General features: G+C 48.7%; 12 protein-coding genes across 12 annotated transcripts; 7 read left to right on the top strand and 5 right to left on the bottom strand.

Moving 5' to 3' along the window:
* Positions 1 to 585: 585 nt before the first annotated feature.
* On the top strand, positions 586 to 3,203 carry I303_101895 (uncharacterized protein; the record flags this gene model as incomplete). Its single annotated transcript, XM_018405318.1, has 10 exons — positions 586 to 967; positions 1,173 to 1,271; positions 1,342 to 1,641; positions 1,716 to 2,265; positions 2,326 to 2,373; positions 2,430 to 2,501; positions 2,564 to 2,624; positions 2,698 to 2,867; positions 2,938 to 3,070; positions 3,144 to 3,203. 10 exons carry the CDS (start codon positions 586 to 588, stop codon positions 3,201 to 3,203), a joined length of 1,875 nt encoding a protein of 624 aa, XP_018265599.1.
* Positions 3,204 to 4,388: 1,185 nt separating this feature from the next.
* Positions 4,389 to 5,973, top strand: I303_101894 (uncharacterized protein; the record flags this gene model as incomplete). Its single annotated transcript, XM_018405319.1, has 5 exons — positions 4,389 to 4,509; positions 4,624 to 4,842; positions 4,990 to 5,274; positions 5,400 to 5,561; positions 5,648 to 5,973. The coding sequence occupies 5 exons, from the start codon at positions 4,389 to 4,391 to the stop codon at positions 5,971 to 5,973; spliced, it is 1,113 nt and encodes a 370-aa protein (XP_018265600.1).
* A 281-nt stretch (positions 5,974 to 6,254) lies between these two features.
* I303_101893 (uncharacterized protein) lies at positions 6,255 to 7,636 on the bottom strand (the record flags this gene model as incomplete). The annotated part of the gene is made up of 5 exons (XM_018405320.1): positions 6,255 to 6,457; positions 6,532 to 6,762; positions 6,831 to 7,138; positions 7,228 to 7,403; positions 7,505 to 7,636. The coding sequence occupies 5 exons, from the start codon at positions 7,634 to 7,636 to the stop codon at positions 6,255 to 6,257; spliced, it is 1,050 nt and encodes a 349-aa protein (XP_018265601.1).
* A 360-nt stretch (positions 7,637 to 7,996) lies between these two features.
* Positions 7,997 to 8,700, top strand: I303_101892 (uncharacterized protein; the record flags this gene model as incomplete). The annotated part of the gene is made up of 4 exons (XM_065968435.1): positions 7,997 to 8,061; positions 8,145 to 8,162; positions 8,231 to 8,435; positions 8,518 to 8,700. The coding sequence occupies 4 exons, from the start codon at positions 7,997 to 7,999 to the stop codon at positions 8,698 to 8,700; spliced, it is 471 nt and encodes a 156-aa protein (XP_065824507.1).
* Positions 8,701 to 8,809: 109 nt separating this feature from the next.
* I303_101891 (uncharacterized protein) lies at positions 8,810 to 9,372 on the top strand (the record flags this gene model as incomplete). Its single annotated transcript, XM_065968434.1, has 5 exons — positions 8,810 to 8,836; positions 8,910 to 8,965; positions 9,040 to 9,075; positions 9,148 to 9,180; positions 9,267 to 9,372. The coding sequence occupies 5 exons, from the start codon at positions 8,810 to 8,812 to the stop codon at positions 9,370 to 9,372; spliced, it is 258 nt and encodes an 85-aa protein (XP_065824506.1).
* Positions 9,373 to 9,611: 239 nt separating this feature from the next.
* On the bottom strand, positions 9,612 to 10,968 carry I303_101890 (uncharacterized protein; the record flags this gene model as incomplete). The annotated part of the gene is made up of 2 exons (XM_018405322.1): positions 9,612 to 10,664; positions 10,750 to 10,968. 2 exons carry the CDS (start codon positions 10,966 to 10,968, stop codon positions 9,612 to 9,614), a joined length of 1,272 nt encoding a protein of 423 aa, XP_018265603.1.
* Positions 10,969 to 12,534: 1,566 nt separating this feature from the next.
* I303_101889 (uncharacterized protein) lies at positions 12,535 to 15,221 on the top strand (the record flags this gene model as incomplete). The annotated part of the gene is made up of 2 exons (XM_018405323.1): positions 12,535 to 13,030; positions 13,099 to 15,221. The coding sequence occupies 2 exons, from the start codon at positions 12,535 to 12,537 to the stop codon at positions 15,219 to 15,221; spliced, it is 2,619 nt and encodes an 872-aa protein (XP_018265604.1).
* A 555-nt stretch (positions 15,222 to 15,776) lies between these two features.
* On the top strand, positions 15,777 to 17,693 carry I303_101888 (uncharacterized protein; the record flags this gene model as incomplete). Its single annotated transcript, XM_018405324.1, has 6 exons — positions 15,777 to 15,851; positions 15,955 to 16,293; positions 16,432 to 16,791; positions 16,871 to 17,026; positions 17,126 to 17,457; positions 17,546 to 17,693. The coding sequence occupies 6 exons, from the start codon at positions 15,777 to 15,779 to the stop codon at positions 17,691 to 17,693; spliced, it is 1,410 nt and encodes a 469-aa protein (XP_018265605.1).
* A 207-nt stretch (positions 17,694 to 17,900) lies between these two features.
* Positions 17,901 to 19,096, bottom strand: I303_101887 (uncharacterized protein; the record flags this gene model as incomplete). The annotated part of the gene is made up of 8 exons (XM_065968433.1): positions 17,901 to 17,925; positions 17,987 to 18,050; positions 18,121 to 18,188; positions 18,259 to 18,326; positions 18,390 to 18,650; positions 18,722 to 18,769; positions 18,846 to 18,987; positions 19,050 to 19,096. 8 exons carry the CDS (start codon positions 19,094 to 19,096, stop codon positions 17,901 to 17,903), a joined length of 723 nt encoding a protein of 240 aa, XP_065824505.1.
* A 918-nt stretch (positions 19,097 to 20,014) lies between these two features.
* On the top strand, positions 20,015 to 21,190 carry I303_101886 (uncharacterized protein; the record flags this gene model as incomplete). The annotated part of the gene is made up of 4 exons (XM_018405326.1): positions 20,015 to 20,421; positions 20,486 to 20,561; positions 20,690 to 20,812; positions 20,882 to 21,190. 4 exons carry the CDS (start codon positions 20,015 to 20,017, stop codon positions 21,188 to 21,190), a joined length of 915 nt encoding a protein of 304 aa, XP_018265607.1.
* A 1,212-nt stretch (positions 21,191 to 22,402) lies between these two features.
* Positions 22,403 to 23,144, bottom strand: I303_101885 (uncharacterized protein; the record flags this gene model as incomplete). Its single annotated transcript, XM_018405327.1, has 2 exons — positions 22,403 to 22,726; positions 22,818 to 23,144. The coding sequence occupies 2 exons, from the start codon at positions 23,142 to 23,144 to the stop codon at positions 22,403 to 22,405; spliced, it is 651 nt and encodes a 216-aa protein (XP_018265608.1).
* Positions 23,145 to 23,632: 488 nt separating this feature from the next.
* Positions 23,633 to 24,385, bottom strand: I303_101884 (uncharacterized protein; the record flags this gene model as incomplete). The annotated part of the gene is made up of 3 exons (XM_018405328.1): positions 23,633 to 23,989; positions 24,084 to 24,204; positions 24,297 to 24,385. The coding sequence occupies 3 exons, from the start codon at positions 24,383 to 24,385 to the stop codon at positions 23,633 to 23,635; spliced, it is 567 nt and encodes a 188-aa protein (XP_018265609.1).
* Between the last annotated feature and the right edge of the window lie 212 nt (positions 24,386 to 24,597).

The raw sequence follows: 24,597 nt of genomic DNA, 5'->3' as shown, positions 1-24,597 counted from the left end.
ACCGATGGCATTGCCTTCTATCGGCTTTGCCTACCTCATAATCCCATCACGCCTTCGAATCTGATCTCGTTATCTATCATAATACCCCGTGTACCCCTACACTATCATCCCCGTGGTCCACTTTTATTACATGCTCCCTCCATCACGTTGGATCGTTCACCGGCATCCTATACCAACAAATCTGTCGACCGCTTTTCGACGGCTGTGTGACTCGGCTCGAACATCTCCACCAATCGTCATCCATCATCTCCCCGCAACCTCACACTTTAACCTTATATAAACATCAATGCTATTTTGCTCATCTTCACTTCGCAATACTCCTTGCTGCGCCTCGATCACCAACTATAAAATAACAATCTGGGCGGAAAAACCTTGTGAACGTGCTTCGTTGTGCATGCCGACTCGATGGTTACCCTCCGACCACTATCGCAAACAACGCGAATTCTGCACAATCTGGACAATCCTTATCTCGACTGCCTTCTGGCTGCTTGCTCTCCTCGCATATATATACTTTCAAACCGATAAAACCTGTTCCGCTCGCTTTCCGGCCAATCTTGCTATCGCCATCTTTTCTCGGGAATCGCAATGTCTGATCAAACAGATCAAGAGTACCTCGCTGCTGTAGCAAGGATGCAAGAAAGGCAGATGTCCTGGGGCAGACCAACTCGCTCAAACTCGTCAGGCTCAGTATCATCAACAGGCGATTCTTTGACGACTTCACCGCATCAACTGAATTTGACTGCTTTGGCACCTCATCAAGCTGGAAGTAGCACAAGCGTAGAATCAATTTCTGCAGCCCCATCGTCTTCCGGTAGAGGCCGGCCAAAGGGGAAAGGCAAGGCCAAAGTCAAGGACGAGAATATGCATGCTAGTGGATCTGGATCTGGGATGATGGAGCACAAAGCTAGGAAAAAGGTCGCGAAAGCATGTTTGGCCTGTCAAAAATCCCATTTGACGTGCGATGAACGTAAGTTTGGTTGACAGTTCCCAACTTTTTCTATCTCCGTTTCGTCTCTACAGTGAGACCGGTGAAATTCGGCTTTGCCTTTCCATGACGAGCTGACGATCAGTATTACGACTCCTTTTTATCTTTATTTTTCCACTCCTTCGCTTACACCCGGAATTACCGGTTATACTCGTCTCCCTCGATGGGGATGCATGTCGACGATTAGAACGACCATGTACGAGATGTGTGAAGAAGGGCATGGCAGATCAATGTGTAGAAGGAGTTAGGAAGAAGGCAAAGTACCTGCTTGAAGGTGAAGAAAGGCGTAAGTCATCCATCCCACCATGGTTAAATCCGATGATCCGGATAACTAACCGGCGGTTTATGACGCTTAGTCGCGGCTAGACCTCGTCAAGCTAGTAGTCCGTCACCACCAGCGATAATAACCCCTAATCAGATTCAACAGCCGCAACAGCCGCAAATGTCAGATCCCTTATCGCAGCAGTACAGCCTCTTATCTAACGTGACGCTGCCTCAACCGACTCAGGCTATTGAGCCACCTCAGTTACCCGATGACGTCTGGCTTTCGGGACCTATATCACAGAATGCTACCACTTCTATCACTGGGTCCAACCAGATGGGCCTGAATGACCCGACACGATCGTGGAGTAATAACATCCAGTCTCAAAGCAATAGTACGTACCTGGTTCTGTCCACGATCTGTTGAATGCTTATGAACGAAAGTATGGCTAATTCAATGAATTAACAGATTTCACGTCCAACGGAAATGCCGCAAATACAGAGTATCAGATGCTTGATTCCCTCTTTGGGAACTTGTCGCCCATCTTCCCGGGGCTTGATCCGCTCGATGAAGCTGGTCGACAGATGTCCATGGATGGGATGAACTCGTCCACGGTGGGGTCGAATATGGGCTTTGAACAGTCCTGGATGAACCCTTCGCCCAACTCGACCAATGTTGTTTCGCAAAACCCGTTCAGCGTACAACCTACCCCATCAAGTGCTGGACCGTCAGTGTCTCCGGGAACGTATAGCGATCTTTCGCCCTTGAACACCACTTGGCAAAATCAAACACAAGCACAAAACCAAAACCAAAACCACAACCAGAACTCGGGATGGAACAATAGCAATATGAATGATCCCAATCAGATGATGCTGGATGGCCTCAATCAACAGCAAGACCTGCAAGCCCAGAGTCAGGGTAATAATACTCCTAACGCCCCTTTCTTGCCTCCTGCACCAGTGCAGATGAGTAATGGGTCTACACCTGCAGAGGTGTATAAAACGGTCGTCAAACCTTAGTGAGCCAACCTTAGCGCCCCAGATTCGGCTGAAAGAAAATTGTTGACGCTCTACCATAGTGATTATACCCAAGGCTATCATATACTGATGGACTACTTGACGAAAAAGTGAGCTTCCTGTCGCAACACGCCTCAATGGGTCCAGGCTCATGGACTTCCTGTAGTTTCGAACAACATGATACCCTCCGCGTAGCAAGGGCGTTAGCGTCTTTCAGACCTAGTCTGATCGCCCTCCAGTGAGTCGTGTTCAGAAATAAATCTCCGTTGGTCAATGGGCAACGAGCTGACCTGAATCCAGGATGCCGATGTCGGAAGAAGATGAGATATTCCTTGAGAAGTCTTTCCAACGCACTTTAATCGTGAGTTGCCCTTCCTAGTTTCTACATAGAGCAAAACGCAGGGAGCGGTGTTAATCAAAAATTTATGCTTTAGGAGCTCGAAAAGCTCATTTCGTATTCTGCTACCCCTACCGCAGTCTGGCGCAGGACAGGAGAAGTATGTTATGCGAATCCAGAGTTCTGCACACTTGTCGACAAGTCAGATTCGGATTTATACGGGAGTAGGACGCGGACGTATATCTATGAATTGTTCTCGAACCCTTCGTGAGTGATTTTGCTTCCTTGGAACCTGCTATCATACTGACTGAGCGATCTTTCATCTTGTCCACATCAGTGTTGTGTCGTATTGGGAGAACTTCAGTGTACATGCTTTCGAGAACACTACTCAGAACTTCTTCCAACCGGTCGGATTATCAAAACCTAATACAACACTGCGTTGTACAGGGTGCATAACCATCCGAAGGGACGTAAGTGCCTATCTCCCGCTCAACCCCTCTTCGACTTGGACGTTCGTTTATCTGACGTATGCGTGATTTCTAGGTATTCGATCTCCCATCAGTGATCATCGGACAATTCTTACCTATACCACAGAATATGTAAATTAGGCATGGAACTTTTAGAATGGAGCACGGTTTCGTACACTGGCATTTATTGTATGTATTTTGTATATTCGAAATAGCATCAACCGCATCGCAGATATCTCAAGGCAACTGTCATAATCCCCGCTCTACCTCAGATGCAAATGCACTCTCAGTCTTCCTTTGGTGCAACGCGGCCGAAAGACGGACTGCGGCTCACGAGATTTGCAGAGAAAGAATCGATGATCATTCATTCCCTCCACTCTGGTATGCACACCTCCACCTGCTTCGTCTTATGTGAGCAGGATGAACTAAGAGTGGAGTGGAGGTTTTATCTATCTCTTCGTCTGTTCAGTGCTGAGCTGGTGATGTGAGACGGTACCAAATTTTCGTTTCGGACAAGTACGGAGTTTCACCCTAGCCCACGTTTGAGGAACGTCACCGTCACGTCATTGGGATCTCAATTGCCGCAACTTGTACGCTTGAGCGGTGATTTTGCCTGTTATTCCGGGAATTTCGGGAATCAACGCACGGCCTATGGCCATCAATCATCATCATCGGTTAGTTACTAGTTATTTCGATTGTTTTGCCTTTTACCTGCATTCGAACCGAAACTTTTCGATATACCTGGCGTTATTTCCTCTGGCATGTGCCGCCATTGCTTGCACGATCGCATTGCATTATCATACTGTAGCCCACCCCCCAGCCGAAGGCCAAAGCCGAGATGTTTATCCCTTTTCGAGCGACAAGCGACAAGCGAGGCTCGCTCAATCAGATATGGGACTAAGTGGAGGCGGTCAAGTCTTTCCCGACTTTCAAGGGCAGGAGCAAGCCTGCTTACTTACAGAGGATACAGAAGTCGCAGTTTTATGTGATTATGATGACATGACCCGATGACAGAAGTGGAGGGATCTGTTTGAGCATGAGGAAGATAAGCCAGAAAGAAGGAAAGGATCAGAGAGGCTTGTTCCATCGTTGGCGATTGATGATTAATGTCTACTTGACGGAAGAAAATTTCTTCGGGCTCTGTAGGCGAATAGTGCTCGTATATATAGATGGGCTTGATGATTCGAAGATTGTTATGAATATTTGCCTCTTGCCTCTGCGTAAATTATAATTGATCGACTTACCACTCAAGTCTAGTCCAGTCTACTAATCAACTAAATACACCTCAACTTAGAACTCCCATTCACCACTTATTACAACGATGTCAGCTTCTACCGACTACAAATTCCAAGGATGGGCAGGATACGGTCCTGAGTCCGTGGAGGGTAATTTGAAGTTCATCGAGTACGAACCCAAGCAATTCGCTGAAGATGATGTTGATCGTGAGTCTGGTCCTCATCTACTTGTGGCAAACTATCGATCGCCATCGTTATGGGCCTGTGATTTCAATGAAGTGCTGATGTTGACGTTGTTGTACTGAATGATTGTGTACATAGTCAAGATCCTCTACTGCGGTATCTGCGCTTCGGACATCTCAACCCTTTCTGAAGGGTGGGGGGAGCTCAAGGACATGTGGCCCCAAGTGGTCGGGCACGAGATCGTTGGAGAAGTCGTCAGAGTAGGATCAAGTACCAAGAACGGTATCAAGATGGGTGATATTGTCGGAGTGGGAGCTCAATGCGATTCATGTTTGAAATGTCATTACTGTAACAAAGGTGAGCGAGCTATCCTGTTCTTTGCCTTCTGTCTTTCCTTTCAGTTCCATCCATCTCACCGGCTTAACATGATGTGTTATCCCCTCTCTTCCGAATCGCCTGGCATGACTGACGATATCGGTCGATTTGAATTCGCTATTCTCGCAGACATGGAGAATTACTGTTCCACCGGAATGGTCGGCACGTACAATGGTAAATTCTACCGATCGTCCGAGGGCTCAAAATCCTACGGAGGATACGCCAATTACTGGAGAGGTCCTTCCCACTTCGCTATCCCCATTCCTGCCGGACTCGACCCCGCGGAAGCCGCTCCCTTGCTTTGTGGAGGTGGAACCGTCTACTCGCCTCTCGTGCAATTCGGTGCGGGTAAAGAAGCTAAGAACGTCGGTATCATCGGTCTTGGTGGATTAGGTCATTTCGGTGTCACACTTGGTAAGTTGCGCTTCCCCTCCTTCCGCCTTCTTCCCTATCCCTCCCTTCCTCTTTGATTCGACGCCATGCCGCATTCAGTTGTGAGCATCAACAGGAATCAATCAGTTGACCTCACTCGACTATAGCCACCGCCCTCGGAGCCGACGTCACTGTCATCTCCCACTCTGCGCGAAAGCAGAAAGATGCCGAAGAGCTGGGTGCCAAGCATTTCTTGATCACTGGCGATGACGAAGCAAAGGCTTTCAAGGGCCACGAAAGATCTCTTGATTTGATCATCTGTACTTCCAGTGAGTGCGAATTTGGCCACAAACCAACGAACAATAATACTAGCGAGACGATGTGTACTGATGGGGAAATTGAATCGTGATCGCAGATGCCCCAGACATGAACATGACTGCCTACTTGTCCCTCCTGCGACCAGGCGGTAACTTCATCTTGGTCGGTGTACCCGAGACCGGTAAACTCTCAGACATCTCGCCGATGGCTTTGATCTTCGGTAACGTCCACGTCGGTGGATCCTTGATCGCCTCTCCTCAGACCCTCAAGGACATGCTTGCTTTGGTAGCTGAGAAGAAGGTCAAGTCGTGGATCCAACGATGGTCGATGAACAAGATCAACGAAGCTGTGCCGTCTATGATTGCTGGGAATGCTCGATACAGATATGTCTTGGTCAACGAGGAGAACGGCGGGAAATTGTAAGCAAGCCGTTGGGTGAAGGACGGCTGAGTGGTAAAAGTAGTAGTGATTTGAGACAGCAGTGGATTGATATGTTGCGATAGTAGTGGTTGAATTGTTGCAATCAGTAGTAGGGTTCGGTAGTTGTAGCGATAGAAAGTCAGTGCTTTGATCATTCAGTAGAGATATAGAAACATAGAAGCGATAAATGCACTAAATGCGCATTACGCATTGCTACGTTAAAACCCGCGCGCATTATACAGATATATCATCTTGTCAGCGTGCGTCTTCCCGCGATCGGGCTCTCACGTCGCCCTCAAACAGATACCTATCCTCAGCCATCCGTCCGCGCCGCACATGCAAGCTGCCAGCCAAGCTACCTCCGAGTGTTCCGGTATCAGTATTCCTTGAGCTATCGGGAACGCCAATGTGTAAGGGTCTTGCGGGCGAGACGGGAAAAGCAGATGTAGATGCTGACGCAGGACAGACAAGAGTGTGGTAGGTTTGCCTATCAAGACAAGTCTCGCTATCTTAGTAATTGAGGCTTTGCGTAATCGAACGATAAGCTGAACTCAGACTCACCGTCCGTCCCTATAGGCGGTATGACTTCTTGTATTACAGGCGCGTTGTCCGGTAGATACAGCTTGATGGGTATACCCCTTGTCGAATATGCTGATTCAGGCTTGACGGACGATCCTGAGGGGTCGGTGGAAGGTGGTCTGGACGGTTGAGGAGAAGTTACATTATTCGAGGGCGGAGCTATCGGTAATGGCAGTACTCTCGAAGCCATCCTCAGGTACAAATCGTAGTCATCTGCGAGTTCCGAACAATCAGATGAATATTGACGCGAAGCAGAAGTTGGTCTTCGATCGTGGACATACCTTGGACAATACCGTCCCACCCATTATCGAGATCGCCTTTCCTCAGACTAGTCACTTTATTGGTATTTCGCCATCTGGCAAAATCAGCTTCCTTGGTCTCGTTCAGCCATCGCGTCTTGCAGTTCTCGATACTGTTCGGCATAAGCAGTCTGTCTGTCGGCGGTTTCGAAAGATGCAGTAATAGCTTCAATTGTCTGGGTTCCGCTATGGGTATCGATGATGACGAAGATGATGAGGCCGAAGAAGAAGGTGGTGAACGCGGACGAGAGATATAGGAGTGTAATGAAATGAGGTCTATGGGCCAGTGCCTATATTCACGTCAAGCAGGGAGTATGAGTATCGTGCTGTCTCAAGAGTCAGGTAATCCAGAAGGATACAGGAAAAGGGCTAGACATACCATCTACAAGCGCCTTGACCTGTAAAACCACCAGGTTCTTCGTCTGGTTCTTCCTCGAACCACCAATCCTTCTCGTCTGTCTCTTCTAGCTGCTTCTCATCTAACGCTATCTCTACCAGGTTCTCTCGGATCTCAGGTATGAGCAGAGGCAGATAGGAATACCGCGGCGCTTGGATCTGCGCAAATGGAAATCCAGCAATTGATCAGTGTCGTGTACAGGCTGACTGCCGGGGGAACAAAAGCAGAAATGCCTAGGCAGACAGGAATTTGCACTCACAAAGTATTTATCTACACCTATACCTGCACCTGGTTCTCCGTCTGCTATACGTATCGATATCGACACGGAGGATTGCCATGATAACCGGCGAAAGAGGTTGGTCGAGGAATGTACCGGGTTGGTGCTTGACATTTGATTTCAGTAGGCAGGGCAGTTCTGGCTTCTTCTTCGATTGCACACAGCTTCTGTGACGGTATGACCCAGTTCTAGTTACCGATTTCGCTTCGTGTGACTGTCGGACTACGGAGTTCGTTTGTGCGAAACCTATTCTTAAACTACTCTGAAGAAAGATACAATGCATTTGGTTTGGTTGAACAGATATCAAGATTACACGATCCGCTCGGTGAGGTTCCGGTTAACCGTGCCATCCCTATTCCAACTTACGTAAATGATCGAAGAAGTTGTGTTTCCGAGCGTTCAGTTCAGCTATGTTCAAATCTCGTTGCGAAATCTGTTGCGGACTTGGACAATCTCCTGGGTCAGCCGAGCATTATGCCTTCTAGTGCTGAAGCTAATCTACCGCCTACTAATGAGGGCTACGGGACGCACGAATACTGGTACGCCTCGATTATGCCTTTCTCCGACGAAGGATCAAGTGCCAAAGCGCTAATTCAGTCTCTTTCGTACTGATCATATATAGGGAACAGCGATATGCCAAGTATGTCTCCCTCATGTGTGTTCAATGCCTCGGAGCCGTTGGCTAACATTGGGCGCCCTGCGATGCAGCGAAGCGGACGGCACAACCTTCGACTGGTTTCTATCGCCTACATACCTCTTACCGCTATTTGAGCAGCTCACATCAAGCAGCGGGAACGATAACAACGGGAAGGGAAAGGGTAAAGAGACTCGTATATTGACTCTGGGATGCGGGAACTCTGCTCTCGGAGAGGTGCTTTACGATAATGGATGGGAGAATATCGTCAATATCGATGTGAGTGATCACCCTCCATACGTATCATGGGGCAATCCAGAAATATTGAGCTGATCATGAGTCTCGCTATTACTGTGTGTAGTACTCCAAGATAGTCATAGATCAAATGAGAGAAAGACATACCGCCAGGCCCAATATGAAATGGCTCGAGATGGATATACTGAATCTCGGTTTCCAGGATGAAGAATTCGATTTGGTCGTTGATAAAGGTGTGTGGTGTCCCTCCTGTTTCACTCATAAATTTCACTTCAGTACGAAAGACTAGGCAGACTCACATAGATGCACCGAACAGGAACGATGGAGTGAGATCGAGTAGCCTCATTTCTCGCGAACAATCTGGTCCCAATCTGACGATTACTGATCCGTTTAGCGCAATGTTGACTACGAAAGGCGATCCTTGGGTGAGTCATCGTCTTGATGGTCTGAATGCGCGATTTCTCATTGATGTTGACGTATTACGATGTCATGTGGCAGAACCCAGACGAAAAAGATGTCAAGACATGTATGCAAGAAGTCACAGAAGCTATCAGGTGAATATTAACTGTCAACCTCCGTACACGAGTTGGGGAGATTAGCCATGCTGATTGTAGTGTCAATGAACCAGAGTCTTACGGAAGAGACCAGGAAGCAAATTCGTATAGTAAGTCATCGCTCTTCCCTACTGCATTCCGTCGTCTCAGCTCGATTCATACGCTGATTTTCTTCATTGCAGCTTCACGTTCGGTCAACCTCATTTCAGGAAAAGGTACAGCCCACCTTCTCGTTCAATCCTGCAAATCCCGCGAAGGGGAACGTGATGCTAATCCACATACTTTGGTGTGCTTGACGTAGGTATATGGACAATCGACCTGGATTCAAATTATCCCACCGGGAAATAGGCCCTCCGGAGGGCTTCGCATATTTCATGTATATACTGGAATACGTGGGAAATGTATGATATCCTGAAGTATATCTTATCCAAAAATGGACAACAAAGAAGTATTCCTATGATCCACATTCGCTCGAATGGTCATAACGATATCAACAACAATCAAAATTCCGTTGGCTCAGTCAGCGAGCTGTAGAGGTACAAAGAATTTACAACGACAAGGGCTCTCGGCATTTTGAAGAATACAAGGTGAATCGATGATCCAGGAATTTGAATCCATTTGAGAAACCGGTTGGTTTTGATGCTCCTTATCGACCAGCATCAGATACGACATCCCATTCACTTTCGGACCCGTCCATACTGATCACACTCATCGGACCTCTAGTAGTCGGTACCACCGGCACATAACTCAGGCCCATCTCGCCTAGCGGATCCGCGTTGTTCACTCGGGGTGAAGGGACGCTATCGAAAATGGAGTTTCTGCTGAGTGCACGAGAGATGGGTGTATAGGCTTCGGCATCTTGGTACTCGGTCATCCCATTATCCGATATGCTAATCACATCGTCACCGTCACCGTTGCCGTCGCCGGCACGCTCGTTATCGTCTGCGATAGTTGGTGTTCCCGTTTCCTGCTCGTCTCCTTCTTCACCTGGATCCGCAACTAGAGCATCGACTTGTTCGGCACCGGAATGGAGATGAGGGTATATCTGATCTGGCGACGAGGCTTGTGAGAGAGACAAGAATGAGAATGATGTCGAAGATGTTCTCGGATCCAATCGATCAGCGGGCGCAAGCGATCTCGGCTCGGTCACCTGCCGAGAATCGTGCGGAGAAACGAATGGGTTAAGTGTTGACGGTGTCGAAGAGCCAGAACGACCTTGTAAAGGAGTAGGAGCCAGATTGAAGATGACTTCTTGTATCTCGCGGTCCTGCGGAGATTCCGGTCTGACATTTTCATCCAAGTCAATCAACCTGTTTGACTTGAAGGTGGTCTGACGATCATGGTCACGATGACTTAAAAGACTGATTCTACTCTCGTCTAACTCATACTTCGATGCTCCTCCATACTCCGTTTCATCCTGGAGAACATGTCTAGAGCTTGCGCTCAGGCGGCCTTGAAGTTCGTACTCGTACTCGTGTGAGCCAGATCCGGAATTCGAGCGATTGACATTACGCCTCCTAAGCGAAGTGTGGTCCCTGTACAACGTTGACGCCCTTCCTATTGAGACGTCGTCGTGGTCGTTGTCGCCCCTGGGACCAGATGCGGGTATCGGTGCATGCGATTGCGACTGTGAATGATGATGTTGATGGTGCGCTATCAAAGCTTCTATGTGATGAGAGATGTGGGGATCATATACGAACTACCGGTAGCGAGAGCTCACTCTGTCAGTCGTCATATCATGGCAGGGCAGATCCGTTGGCGAGCGGACCCCATAACACACTCACTTTCTTGAATGCATACCCGGTACCGATCACTACTATAGCTGTGGCTATCGTGGTCCCAACAGCTACTGAGACGGGAGACAATGGCATGATCAGTATTTCCTTGGGTGGCGAATCCAGCCGTATCGATGTCCAAGCGTCTAGAGTAGATGCTGTGTCTTGTAAGCTGAGTTGACTTCCTTTCAGGTATGCGACCCGCGCAACGGATCCTGGAGTGATCATTGACTACATAAGGAAGGTAAGCCTTTCAACTTTTTATCTGGTAACCCTATTGGGATCTTAGCAGTATGATCCGGTCATGTGCCATCTTTCATCTCCTCATCATCGCTCGGCAGTAAAGGGGCAAAAACAACAACAAATCGAAGCGGTTATCTCCGCAAGTGCACGTGTAGTCTACTTCACGTGACCTCGGTCTGAAGAGGTCAGTCCGGATGCCTAACTCACTTCAGACGAGTCCACGCCTTATTTGGAGAAGGGTTTTTACGGCACGATAAGTGTGAGATGGCGAAACCGATTGAGAGGGTATTCTTTAGACTGATTAAATCTCGTGGCTTGAAAAAGAATAGCTCGACCATCGTGACCATTCATGAATTTCCTCTTCCGGCCATTCTTCTCAGCATGATCAAAGTTCGCACGTTGCAAAGCTAGATAAGTTTCCGTACGCGATGTACTCGTGCTGTGGGCTTCGCATACTCAGATACCGAGAAGCAACTCTTCAATTGTGCATGTGGACTTTGTGCATCAGATCGAGGGGTTTGATGAAGAACGTTTCGATAGGCTCTGTAAAGCAACCGCCTGGACAAAGGTACAAGCGGCACGGAAGCGAGTGTAAACCGTATTAAGTAAAAATCCCGCTGTCAAATGGTGACCCTGTACTCCACCGCCAGCTGACTGAGAAGAAGGAGACGGTAAGCGAATTCACAAACGAACCCGGTTCCTGGATCCGAGGAAAGCTAAAAAAAGTGAATAAACCCTGAAAGTGGTATGTAGATTGCAGATCTTTTGCCGTGATCCGGTTTGAGTACGTGCGCATCAGGCAACTTGCCCTTAAATCGCGACTCACCTTATCTCCTTTTGTGAGTGATCTGGTCTTGCCATCTCCCTCTGGCTGAAGCAGAAAGCAGCATCTTAAGATAGCGCTGATGAGAAATTCCCTGAGTGACACGAAAGTACTCACTACTGGTCCTACGGAAAAATAGGAAAGGAAGATCAGTCAGTGAGTTCATTCGACCGGTTTTGTCTCACTTTTGAGTGTGTAAAGCCAAGCCACTACACATAGATTACATTGATTCGACTGATCGTACCACCCATGATCGTCTGCTCCCCATCTTCAAATTTCATCGTTCTCCAGCACATACGTATATGGCTGTGCCCAACCTCCAGACAGCAGCCAACAGCGCCCATCACGTTGACATTGAATAATTAATCGAGACAAAGATCGACGTTCAACTTGTTGCCCATTTCGAAAGATAAATTCCCCCAAGCTCGAGCCGAGACTGGTAGATTTTCCCACAGGGAATAACATAATACCATTACGTGAAGTCAATCGGTAATTGCTTTGCCTTTGACCGCTCTCTGCTCTTGTCTATCTCAGAGTAAAATCTCGTCATCCGACATCGATATCCAGGACCGTTCTAGTAGAGTCTGTTTCACCAACGTCCTCCTCCAACAAAGATTAGCCTCGTCTCGTTCGCACCAATTCAGTCCATACTATCCGGCACACCCACACCAATCGTCATATTGTCTTAAATCTCCTTCCCACGAATCTTGACATCCTGTCTCTTTATAATGCCAAGTGATCATCCTCCTTCACCTGGTGGTGGACCTTCTTCGCCTTCGCCTTTCTACAACTCCACGCCGATGTCAGCAACAATGTCCAACTCGACTTCGAAAGGGTCGTCTCTCTTCGCTGAGGACTACTCCCTTTCGTCGCGATCGACCTCAGGCGACAGTCTGACTCCCAGCCATAACGGTGGGCCCACCCCTAGAGCGTCAGTCGCTGGCAACGATCTCGCTCATTCGATCAATATCGCTTTCCCACCAAAACCATTCGTCGGCCTACCTGCATCCGTATCTCCAGGCAATCACACCCTTCTGCCTACCCCTCCTACATCCCCTCGACGTGTCGACAACTTCACCGTCCCCCCTCCGCCCATTATCCGTAACAAGCCAAGTTTCGCTACCATGGACCCATTAGATGAGGAGTCACCCAAACCCACCCCTTCTTCCAGTGTCACCACCAAGGGGCAAAAGGGATATCACACGTACGAAGCTTGTATGGAAGGTGAGTTGTCCTGCTTCCAGCCATCAATCAAGCGTCGTTCTGATACTTATATTGATGCTCTGTTACAGGTGCACTTGGTCATGACACTAAATCCGCTACATACAAAGTAGGCACGGAGAAGTCTTATCACCACCTGAATCGTGCCAGCGAGTTATTCCATTCCGCCATCGAACTCCGTCCGCAAGACAAGAAGGCCATGTTGGGCAGATCTAAAGTCCTTATCAACCTCGCAACCAATTATCAACCGCCACGAGTAGCTACTCAGTCACTCAAAGACGCCGTCACAACCCTTCGAGAATTAGTCAAACTAGCTCCGCTATCCTTGACAGCCAGAGAGACTCTAGGTCAAGCTTGCGGATTGTTAGCTACCACGTTGCATGAGCTAGATGACAATATCGAAGACGAGAGGGCTATCTGGGACGGTGAAATCGGTCAATTAGCTCGAGAGTCCTTACAATACCTAGAAGATGTAGCTGGAGATAAGATGGACAGGATGAGAGACTTGGGACCCAATGAGGCTGCCCAGCAAAGTCCGGCGATGGCAGAAATGTTTCTCTCCCTTTCTTCGGCAGCGGTCTTCGTATCTTCCCTCTCTACCGATTTGAACCTTGTCGACCTTCACATCGAATTAGCCGAACAAGCTCTCGATCAAGCCTCCAACATGGCTACAGTAGCTGCAGCAGCCCGAATCAAGTCCTCCACCTCATCAGCCAACTTGATCACCCGGGTTCAACTTGCTTCCGGTGCTTCGTCCCTTGAACGACTCCGACACACTTTCCACCTTGGTGTCGATCTTGACGAAGACGACTTCCGAGCGTTGATCCAAGATATGTCTATGCTAGCTACCGAATGTCGGGAACGAGCTGCCAAATTAAAGGGTAGCAAAGCCGCTGCGGCCGCCACATTGGCTTGGGAAGCTATCAGACAATTAGCAGACGCTAAGACATTATACGCCAACTTGCTCAGATTGGTATGGAGGAAGCGAGGACCCCGAAGAAGAAGTACATCAAAGAACTCCCTGATTCCCACGCCATCCATGGGTACACCGAGAAGGATGAGCGCCCGGAATGGTAGTTTGGACGCGCGAACGATCCAAGAGGAAGATGAGGAAGACGAAGCAGACGGTCAAGGCACACCGCGAAAGGACTCTGACCCTAAGAGTATCGGTAGAAGGGAATCAACCTCGTCTACAGGATCTAAGGGACAAGGATCAAGGAAAGGTTCAATCCTTGGAGCTGTGTCTGAGGGCGTTGAAATCTCGGACTTCCACCAAGGTCGAATGAGGGGTTCTCGCCCTTCCATCTCGATCCCTCAGACCGGTCGAAGGGGTTCGTGGCTACCCAATGCAGCTGAAGCAGGCAGTTTGACCGGTGGTAGAGCACGACGAAGATCGTCCTTGGGTTTCGGTAGTGTATCCACTTTGCCAGGTCTCGGGTCTAGCCCCGAACCTCGATCCCGAAGGATATCCTCGATCGGCGGTGGTGGACCTCTTGTAGGCCCAGATGGAATCTCAGCTTGGAACCGAAAAGCGTCTGTCATCTCACTTGGATCGGAGGATGAAGCTGCCGGTTTAGTCCCTTCTTCCGAACTAGCTAGATCCGCCTGGCAGTTACTCGAAGGGGGTGTCAAGCAATACAAACTCGCCTTATCAGTCCTTAACGGCTCAGACCTCCCGATCGCTCAATTGGCAAAAGCGAAAAACGAAACTCTCACTGCTATCGCCTATTCCTCCTTGTTCATGGCTTCGCTCGCACCCCGATTGACGGTCGCGGCTGAAAAGAGGACCTCGTTATTGGTTACTGCCGAAGTGTATTCAACATGGGCAGCAAGGGAAGTAGGTTGGTCCTTCTTGATTGAAGGTACGCAAGCTGCGCAATTAGCCGATCGAAGGACGAACTCATGGAGGGCGGATGAAGCTGGAAAACGAGCAGTCATGTTATTGGTCAGAGCATGGTGGCACCGTGCAGTCACCACGGAATCGATGGATGTGAATACCAAGACGTCGGCGAAGGATGCGGTGGAGACTGTGATCCGAAGGATGAAGGATAAGGAAGGCGCAACTAGTGGAGATGTGGCGAGGATGAGATACTGGTTATCGAAACAAGAGGGAGAAATGGATGGAGCGGAAGCCCTCTTCTGGAGATCTACAGCTAGAATCTTAAGAGGTGGTTCCGGTTTCGTCATGTCCTAAACACATCATAACTGCTTCTTCATTTTTGCTCTTGATCTCACAAAATATGTGCTCTTCCGTAGACTCATTGTTCATCGCCTCCACTTGTAATTATAGAAATTCACGCATATCTTCCTACACCATATCAGATCAATCGTAATACAATAGACGTTTTCATCATTCTATACTCGAGTATATCCGTAATTGAGATTTCTGCTTGTAATGCATCCTCCTTTACCTCGATGATTCAGACACTTCCCCGTATGCACGGGGACGCACATCTTTTTGGTGTGGAATTCACGGCCGTCTTCCTTGTGGTCACGCATAAGATACCTCTGGGTATTCCGCGTCATGCCAAGATGTAGCAGGCGGGGAAGTCACCTGCCCAGGGGCAAAAGCGGTGAAAAGGAAAATACGCTTAACCGAGCTTAATCGTACTCCACACCTCTCGGTCATTTCCGTTCATCCTCATGTTTACTTGAATAACATCTCCCGCATTGCATCTCGAGAACTAATCACTCCATCCGATCCTATAGGTATACAACAGAGGCGAGAAGATTGAAACCAAACTCCAAGATGACATCGTTGGCTGTATTCACTCACCTGCTCTGTATACTGGGTGCCTATGCGGCATGCCACCGTTCTCTCAAGGTATGTTTTCTCCGGATCTGAAGCTCCCGGATGAGGGGGTGCGAGTAACGCTTCATTCTTGACGAACACTTGAGCTGATCAAACGGTGGCTGTTACTGCATAGGCATACATCGTGATACTTTCGATGAAAAATTATGCCGAAGCGAACCCCACTGCGACGCCTCTTCCTACCGATGACGAAGATGACAAGAAACCCAAAGACCAGGATACCGTTGAGAATGCTAGTGATGGAAAAGACACGCTAAACCCAACCATTAAGAGAAAATCGCTGTGGAGGAAGATGCTGGATTCGAAGTTATTCCCTGTCATCATCTTGTTGAGCCTGACAGCCGGTTTCACTGTCTTTTTGGTCTATGGTCTCCCGAAATTCACTAGTACTTCGATCAGGAATGCGGTTTGGCTTCTTATGGCGAGTTATAGTATACATGGCAGTATCTTCAGTGTGAGTGCATCATTGTCATTACCTTACGCGATCTACACCCTAGCTTGGATCTTCAGATTGACATACTTCTCGCCTTGCTATCCTTCGGTCTCAATGTCGCTCTGGTATGATGCCATGTCGCTGATGCATACGAGACAGACGATGAAGACCTTACTACCTCGACCAAGAATCGACAAGCTCACGATCATCAAGAGCAGTATTGAGAAATCGAAATACACATACAGTTCGAAGCAGATCTACCTTTCTGAAGAAGAGAAGAATTCCGCATCCAGTCCGGAAACGCAATTACCATTACCAGAAATACCATACTATACCACCCCGAAATTCCAAAGACTTATATCGATCTTGACAACTATTGCCATCTTGTCTACGGGATATTTCGGTAATCTGTGGCTGTGTTTCATCATCGCTCTGAGCCAAGTTGTCAGTTCTGCCGGGACTCTGTTCCTGGTGAAACTCACAATTAGATTCGTTTTGATTTTGCTCATTGGCTTGATCGTGAGTTTCTTCTGCGTCCTGCTCTGATTTTGTTATTGAAGAATGGGACCTTTGGCTAATTCGGTCACATAATTGTCAGTCAATCGCTGCGGTACTTATACCTTTACTGAACCACTTGTTCCCGAACAAGAACGCAGGCAAGACCGAACAGAAAGAACCGATCGGTCCGGTCTGGGTGATGGATGCGTTCATGATGTACAATGTCGGTATGGGAATGATGCTTCCTGCTGCTTTGGTAAGTCGGACATCACACGTCCTCATTCCCTCGTCAGGAATTCCCTCTAATTCTGCTCAAGAGGGCTTTCGCTAAGTCAATTGCCATATCTGAATTTAGCTCGCTATAACGCACCGATTCGAATACCTCAACTCGTCAAGCTATCTCTCCAACCCACCCATTGCGCCCAATGGTGAGATACAAGCTCCGCTTCCGAGGAGGGATGTCCCTCGCTTCAACAGACCCATCACTTCGGCAGGATTTGTCGCCCTGATTGCTAGCGTGATCACCTTCCATGCTACTGCTCCCTACACTTTCGGCCAAAAGGAGTATAATCAGATGATCTCGATCATTGGGATTATGTTCTACGCGTTGCCCGTCACTGCCTTGGGCATGTTCATCACTGCAGTAATCAATGGTAATTCACGAGAATGGCTGGCTTATCAGGATAAGTGAGTATCCATACCATATCGTCAGAACCACTCACACTTCGTGGAAAAGTCTCTGTGATCAAGTGCTAATACGAATGAAACACCTCAGATGGTGGCCCAACGTCACAGCAGAGAATCTCGAGAAGATGAGAGCGTTGAAAGAGCAAATCGGTGAGAAGGAGGAGATGATGAAGATCGACGAAGACCTCATTAGCTGGAACGACGAGAAGCCAGACAGTGAGAAGCAGCACGCATAGAATCTGGAACGCTCAGAGTCGTCTGATCCGCTATCGACACAGCATGATCCCCCTTCCGCTGAGGGAAATCGCTCAGTCGCAGCATGAAGTGTTGAAGTATGTATGAATTGCCATGTATCATTTTGTCTGTTCTCTCTCCGACATGTCATTTCGAGGACTGTGCATCTCAGGTGATCTATCAATTAAGTGCGTCCCTCGGGGCGATCTTTACCAAGCCGACTTTTCACCGTTACTGCGCCGCGTAGTCAGCACCGAGCTACAGATAGCTGTGTCCGAGTTCTGAGAGCACTCACTAAGTCCAGAGAGCACCTGAAGTCTGCGCTCTGGTAGCTTTCTCGATCACATCCACTATTTGAGCTGGGTGAAGCAAATTACCAGTGAGCATGTGCTAGCTTCTCATGCTGGACGGATTTGGGTGTAAACTTACGTGCGACCTCGTCAACTGTTTGAGGCGGGTTTCTGCCTACGAAAGCTGCAGCATATTGTCCATTACCGCTATAAGAAAATTAGCCCTAGGTGGTCATGCTCCTTTGTGATCGGCATCTGGTGCGGTGTTCCAGCTTACGATTCGAAGTAACCGGGATCGATGTTGAATGCAATGAGCTCCGGTTCTTCGAAGTGGATCTTCCTTGTCTACCATGAAAACGTCATGATCAATCTGAATTCTCCGATGAACGAAGTGGAATGAATGCGTACTAGATAGTTGACAGCTGCTTTACTGGTCCCATAAGTGGTCTGACCTTTATAATGCCCTTCCCAGCTTATGCTGCCCAAAGCTGAGGAAATCACCACAAATTTACCCTCCGCTCCACCTTTCGAGGGGATCAGCAGATCTCTGACTGCTTGGAACAAGGTCAATGGGCCTCGAGTATTGATGTTGAAGTGGTGCGTGAAGGACTCGGGGTCGATGGAGGAGATCGGGTCTTGATCCGAACATATTCCTGAGTTGGCTATCACCTGATCACACCATTCATGGTGAATTCGGTGAGTAGATAGTCGTGACAAGCCATGTCTGCTACGAAACTCACGATATCCAGATGTTTTATACCGTACTCGGCTTGGAGTGTCTCGACTGCCTGAGAACGAGACGGTGTACGTACAATTGAGCCATGGCTGTGGGATTTCGGCGTCGATAGTCCCAAAAATATTCACTTGTTTGGGATCGGTCAATGATTCGGCATCGATCTTTACAAAAATCACGCCGTCGAGCTTTACCATGGACGAGATATCCCGTACGGCCGCAATTACTTTGTAGCCTCTCGAGAGGAAGAGCTTGGTTAGTCCAAAGCCCAACCTGTCCAAGAGCCCAGTGAGCACATTTGATCTGTGATGAAATAAAATTGAATCTGGGCTTACCCCCGGTTGGCTCCAGTGATGAGTACTGTTTTCTGGTTTCGAGACATCATTGCGTGATTGTATGGTATGTACACTGTGCAAGTGGGATCGATGCGCCTGCTCCCTCGATGACGATCAAGGAATAGCTTTATACCTGTTTAGACTTGGACTGCTTGCCACGCTCCCGCGATCCAATATTGTAACTCAATACAAATGATGACTAAGCCAATCTTGATCTTACACGCGGATTACAAAGATTAGATATGGTTTGGGGCAATTTAGTAGCCGATTACGTCGCCTATTGAGCCACTAGCACGAGGAAAGAATGGAAGTCAAGCGTTTCCTTCCCCCCGGAGTAGCTTCTTGTCTCGTACATTTGGGGGAAATTTATTGCATCGCGTACCCAAATAAATCAACGACATGACAACGATACATGAAGGTGATGCGGTTGTTCCGCTGCGTCGCTGCTCCGCCTCAAGTCTCCGGTCAGACCCCCGGCGCGCGATGAACGGTCCGATGATACATCGTCCCAGTCCTCGCGGCACTGGTCATAATAGTCAGGAGCAACGCTTCCAGACAATTCAGTGTGCCATCATCTATGTTCTGCCATGCATGCTGGGACCAGGTGCGCGACTGCTTGCTTGCTTGCTTGCCATCTTGCTGATTTTCTTGGATCCAGCACATTAAGCAACTGCCAACGGGATCAAATGTGCTGCAGTTGTAATGTTCGAACGCGGGGTGGAAGTCAGCGACGCGTCGTGTGTTGAGTTTTGACTTTCTTGCTCGCCTTGCCTGACTTCGAAATCTGAAACAAATCTCTACATACCTGCAGCTGTAGAAGACCTCAGCCAGTCAGACAATATCGAGCTCGAGCCAACAATCCAAGGACAGCATCGTTACTTATCAAACAGGAAAAGCTCCTTTTGACGACCATCCCCTAAATATCATTTGTCGATCCGTTTCTTCGCGACTTTCTTCGTCTGACCATGTCAAGGTTGGACGATCTTTTCAACTCTCCTGTCAAAGCACCATCCCCTCGTTCTCCTATACGCTCACCCTCACGCTCAGCATCGCCTATATCCCCTTCCATACCTGCTGTGGAGAGGCACGATCAAAATCCGTTATTTTTTTCCCCTGGTGCTCCTTCTGAGCTCGGCTCACCATCTCGTTCCCGAGCGCGACCAAGGTCCATATCACCTTCGCTATCCGTTCGGCCCTCAGCTGGTCAAAGTCGTCCTGCAGCAATCGCAAACGACCAAGGATACACCACTCACCAGCTAGGAGATTTCGAAGATCCGTTCGCAGCGCTCAACGCTGCTGATAATGCGGATGATGATGATGAGCAGGAGGGAGGCAAGAAGAGACGGGTCATGGCTAAGATCGACGCTGACCGGTGGGTACAGTGTAATATGCTCTCTTCCTACATTGCTACATTCGCTGATCTCGCCACGATATAGTCTGACGAGCGATCGAGGCATACCGGCATTGTGCAGAGCAGCCAAGAGGTTCAAAGTCAAGGGCAAGGGGTACGAGGTGAGTACTGACCGGGGGTGACGGTCGAATCCCACAAAATCAGCCAAGCGGTAGAGATTTAAATGCTTTTATCGCTTTGCATGACACCTATGATGAAAGAATGACCATTGATTATACGACCACTTTAGTCGCAAGATCTGAAAAATTTGCTCAACATGTATCAAATGTGGGCTCACGGCATGTTTCCCAAAGGCGATTTTCAGCATACTATAAACAGGGTAGAAGTGATCTGCCGTTCAAGGAGGATGGAGGTGAGTATCATGGTAGCCATTGTCTTTTCACGTCAGGTTATCGTTTTGACTGATATGTTGTCTCCTTAGTCTGCACTGAAGGGGTACAGAGAAGCTTTCTACCCTCCACCACGTTCACCTTCTCCCCTTCCTTTATCCGACCGCAGCGTGAGCCCTCCAACAGCTTCCCAAGACGACGATACCACGCCACCTGGTGCAGAACCGCTTTTCGGCTCTCGTCCGCCAGCCACTGAAGATGCGATGGATGCTGACTTGGAGGAGATGATGGCTTTAGAAGAGATGGAGAGGGAGGCTTCAGCTCAAGTACCTCTTCCGACTGCTGGCGAAAATACAAACAACGACGAAGCCGCCGACGAATGGGAGGGTCTTTATGATTAAGCAGCCTTGTGAATCGTGTATACATGTATAAGACTGATCAATAACCTCAGATCAGAAGGGCAATACTGGAGAGCAAGCTTCATGCCACGCGCGCAGCGCGGGAAGATTCGATCGACGTACTACTCGCAAAAAGTGGACCGCTAATCTCCAAAGTTGATACTATTGAGGGAAGAGCAGGACAGGCATCGACTCTTGAAGCCGGCCATATCCTCCTTGAATGAGATTGCGGGGTGATCAAAATCGGGTCCGATTGTTTGCTCGTGTGGGAAGACTATAGTGGCCGAACCTTCGGCAAAATTCGTCTCGTGATTCTGATCACAGGTGAAAGCAAGACCTCGGAAATTGTGTGTTCTTTGCCCTCGGGTAATGGTGATAGAATCTGGCAAGGTTCTCGACGCTCGACATTGTGGCTGGGTCCTGCAAATGTCAGTTGCTTACCGTCGTTTCAAAGCCAAACCAGTCGAAAGCGCCGCACTCACGCAGTCTGCCATGGATTTCTCCGTAAGAAGGCGCAACAACCAGATATTTTGGCTTGGATTGGCTGTTCGCCCCTCAATGCTGACGAGTAAGGGCGCGGAAGGCCCAAGCCTCGATCGCTCATCATCCAGAGATCGATGATCATGATTAACTTGACATTGAGCGGACCATGTCGCCGAAAAGTCTTGTCTGGTCGTCATCCTGTTTGGCACCTGTTGATGGCGAGTGTTTGTGGTATACTGTATAGTCATTAATAGTGCGAGTCAATCAGGTGAAGTAGTGAAGTAGCTTCAGAATTCCCAGTGAGCGCTTCCAGACAGGAGAGATCATGAATCGGATCCTGTGTTGGAAGGCTATGCTACGTCAGACCAGTTAATCCTTTGTTGTCGAGAATATGCTATTGAAAACTTCTTGTCTTTCTGTGTGGACTGCTATCCGCCAAATTGGATCACTGAGGAGAAGAGGATCCATAATCGCCATTAAATACCTGATACAGGATAGCGGAGAGGAGCATCAAAAATGCAAAATAGCCTTATATGCCGGAGGGTTGTGGCGCTCAACATGCGAATATGAAATCACTCTCTGACTCACGCCAGAAGATCAACGGCAACGGCAAGTGCGTTTAGATCATGCATGGCATCTCACGTTCACAAATGGTGATCGCTAATCAAATAGGAGTCGAAGCCCACTCCTCCATACACTCAGAGAGGAATTAGCAAGAACCCGGCGGCAAGGTCAGATGAAGTATTCCTGCAGCTCATCCGGGATTCTTGCATCGTTGATGACATGCATGTGTTGAGGTCCGTCACATCCCGATCCGGGGCATGGGTAATCTCCACTTAGGGCCGCCACAGCGATGGCATAGGTGATTTGCTCTTCTTCCCATTCGGGCAAATTGTCCATTGGGCAATCGATGCTGATAGTACCGGGTGCTCGCTGAATGTCGCCTTCAGAACACTGCATGAGTGCGTCGGTGGTTTCGAAAGCGGCGGTCGCTCTCTCAGTTCTGATATTGGATGAACTCAACGTTTCACCTTCTGGTAACTTTGAGCACGTCTTCTGTTGACAGTCAATGCGACACGTAAGCGAAACAGCTATTTGCAGGTAGACACTGTAGAGGAATTGATACACTCATGTGCGGATCACTCACGCAGTCTTCTCGTGACTTCTTCTGAAGGGCCTTGATTACATTCCCCCATCGGAACGGAGCCGTTACAGCATGCTGGTCATGACCTTCCAGGAGCTCGGACACATGAATGCGGTTATCGAAGGAGACCGTTTGAGACGTCCCACCGGTGGTGAAGTCGTCCGGGTTGGCGGCGCTAACAGCGGTGCCGTGATCATGGACGATACTCCCAGTGAAACTGATTCTGACTGTCGGCTGGCCCGACAGGTCCTGCACGGTGAGATCGCGCGGGGTGCTATGGAAGACAACGGTCCTGTTACCCAAGCGGGTCGATTTAGTGGCAGTGGACATCTTGTGATATCAAGTTCAGTGGCCAAAACAAACAGGAAAGCGGCGATGAAGGGGAAAGGCTGGAATGGGGAATTTGTCGGTGCATTAAGAATTGGTTCTTGTACTCTAAGACACTCGCCACTGAAGGGGTCTTCCTAATGCGAAGCTCTGATCGTCATCATGTGGAGTACTTTCTGCTATGATGCCATGCGAGAGCCCGATATAGGGGTGGACTTCCTTTCAGTTGGCAAGTCTCTGGAAAATTGGAACGCAGGGGCAGCCTTGTGGCGCTGATGCAGTGGTACTGTTGCACCGCCACCAGATTGCTTCGCATATCGGGCGTGCCAAGGGTGATATACCTGCGGTATTTCTTCATGGGTTGCAACAGAAGTCCTATGCATGTCATCCCACCTAGATGTCAACTGCTTCCACTACAACGGGGTCACGATGAAGGATCAGGCTCTAAGATGTAGACCAAGAGCTGTGTCGCTGTCGTTGTGAAGTACTGATCATCTGTGATACCCACTAGCTTCCATCTGTCTTCTGTATTGACGATCTCGTGCAGCGCTCTCCGCTTGTTGTTTTCTACTCTCAGTGTCGTCTGCAACCCATTGTCCAATATCTGCGAAAGGATACTGCTGCCCGCCATAGACCACAGACTGTGGAGACGGGTTGAATGACCCCGCATTTGCAACCAGCAAGTGCGCGGGAGTTGTGCTGTAAAGATGGCTGGTCCACAGGGAGCCTCGACCATTGGTGTCAGGGAGGAATCCAAAGGATTTACCTTCCACATCGGTGTAGTACAGATGCTTGCCACTGAACTGTATGCTCGTAGATGTAGGTGCCTGATTTGTCTGTTGAGTTCGCTGCGATTGGCGATAAAATGCACGTAAGCGTTCATTCCCATATTTGGCTTGTATGGTGTATGACTGCGTGGATTGAAGCTCGTACAGTACTTACGTCGCGAGAGTTAGTCTGGTTGAGGGCCTTTTGGATGCGAGTCCAGATTTTGGGTACATCAATCTCATCGTAAAGCGACTTCTTGATCTTGTAAGCTGCAGAGGTGCTTGAGCGGTCGATCCTGAAAGTTCATCGAGTCAAGAAGAGCAGATCCGAGGAATAATGACATGTATGAGGTCGCTCCAAATGCGACATGAAGAACGGAAGACTTACAAATTGAATGAGCAGACCACCTTCATATCGATCTCGGGGTGCCCGGAGGCGGTGGCATTGTCTGAGGAAGACCCATAAGTAACGGACATTGTAAGCAGTACAAATTTGCTTAGAGCTCGAAGGATGTGCGAGACAAGATGGATCGGCACAAGGCTGATTGCGGATGGAAAAGCATTATATAAAGAGGTCCCATGAACGCTTTCTCACTGCACAATCACGAAAAGCTGGCTGTACTAAAATCGAGTCGAGTGAAAGTCCGCTCTCGGGCATTTGCAGATCCTTTGAATACCAGAATCTGAAC

The sequence above is a fragment of the Kwoniella dejecticola genome, chromosome 2 (assembly GCF_000512565.2).
Source record: "Kwoniella dejecticola CBS 10117 chromosome 2, complete sequence".
NCBI lineage: Eukaryota > Fungi > Basidiomycota > Tremellomycetes > Tremellales > Cryptococcaceae > Kwoniella > Kwoniella dejecticola.
The sequence above is the reverse complement of the archived record's forward strand: the minus strand, read 5'-3'. Positions and strand labels throughout refer to the sequence as shown.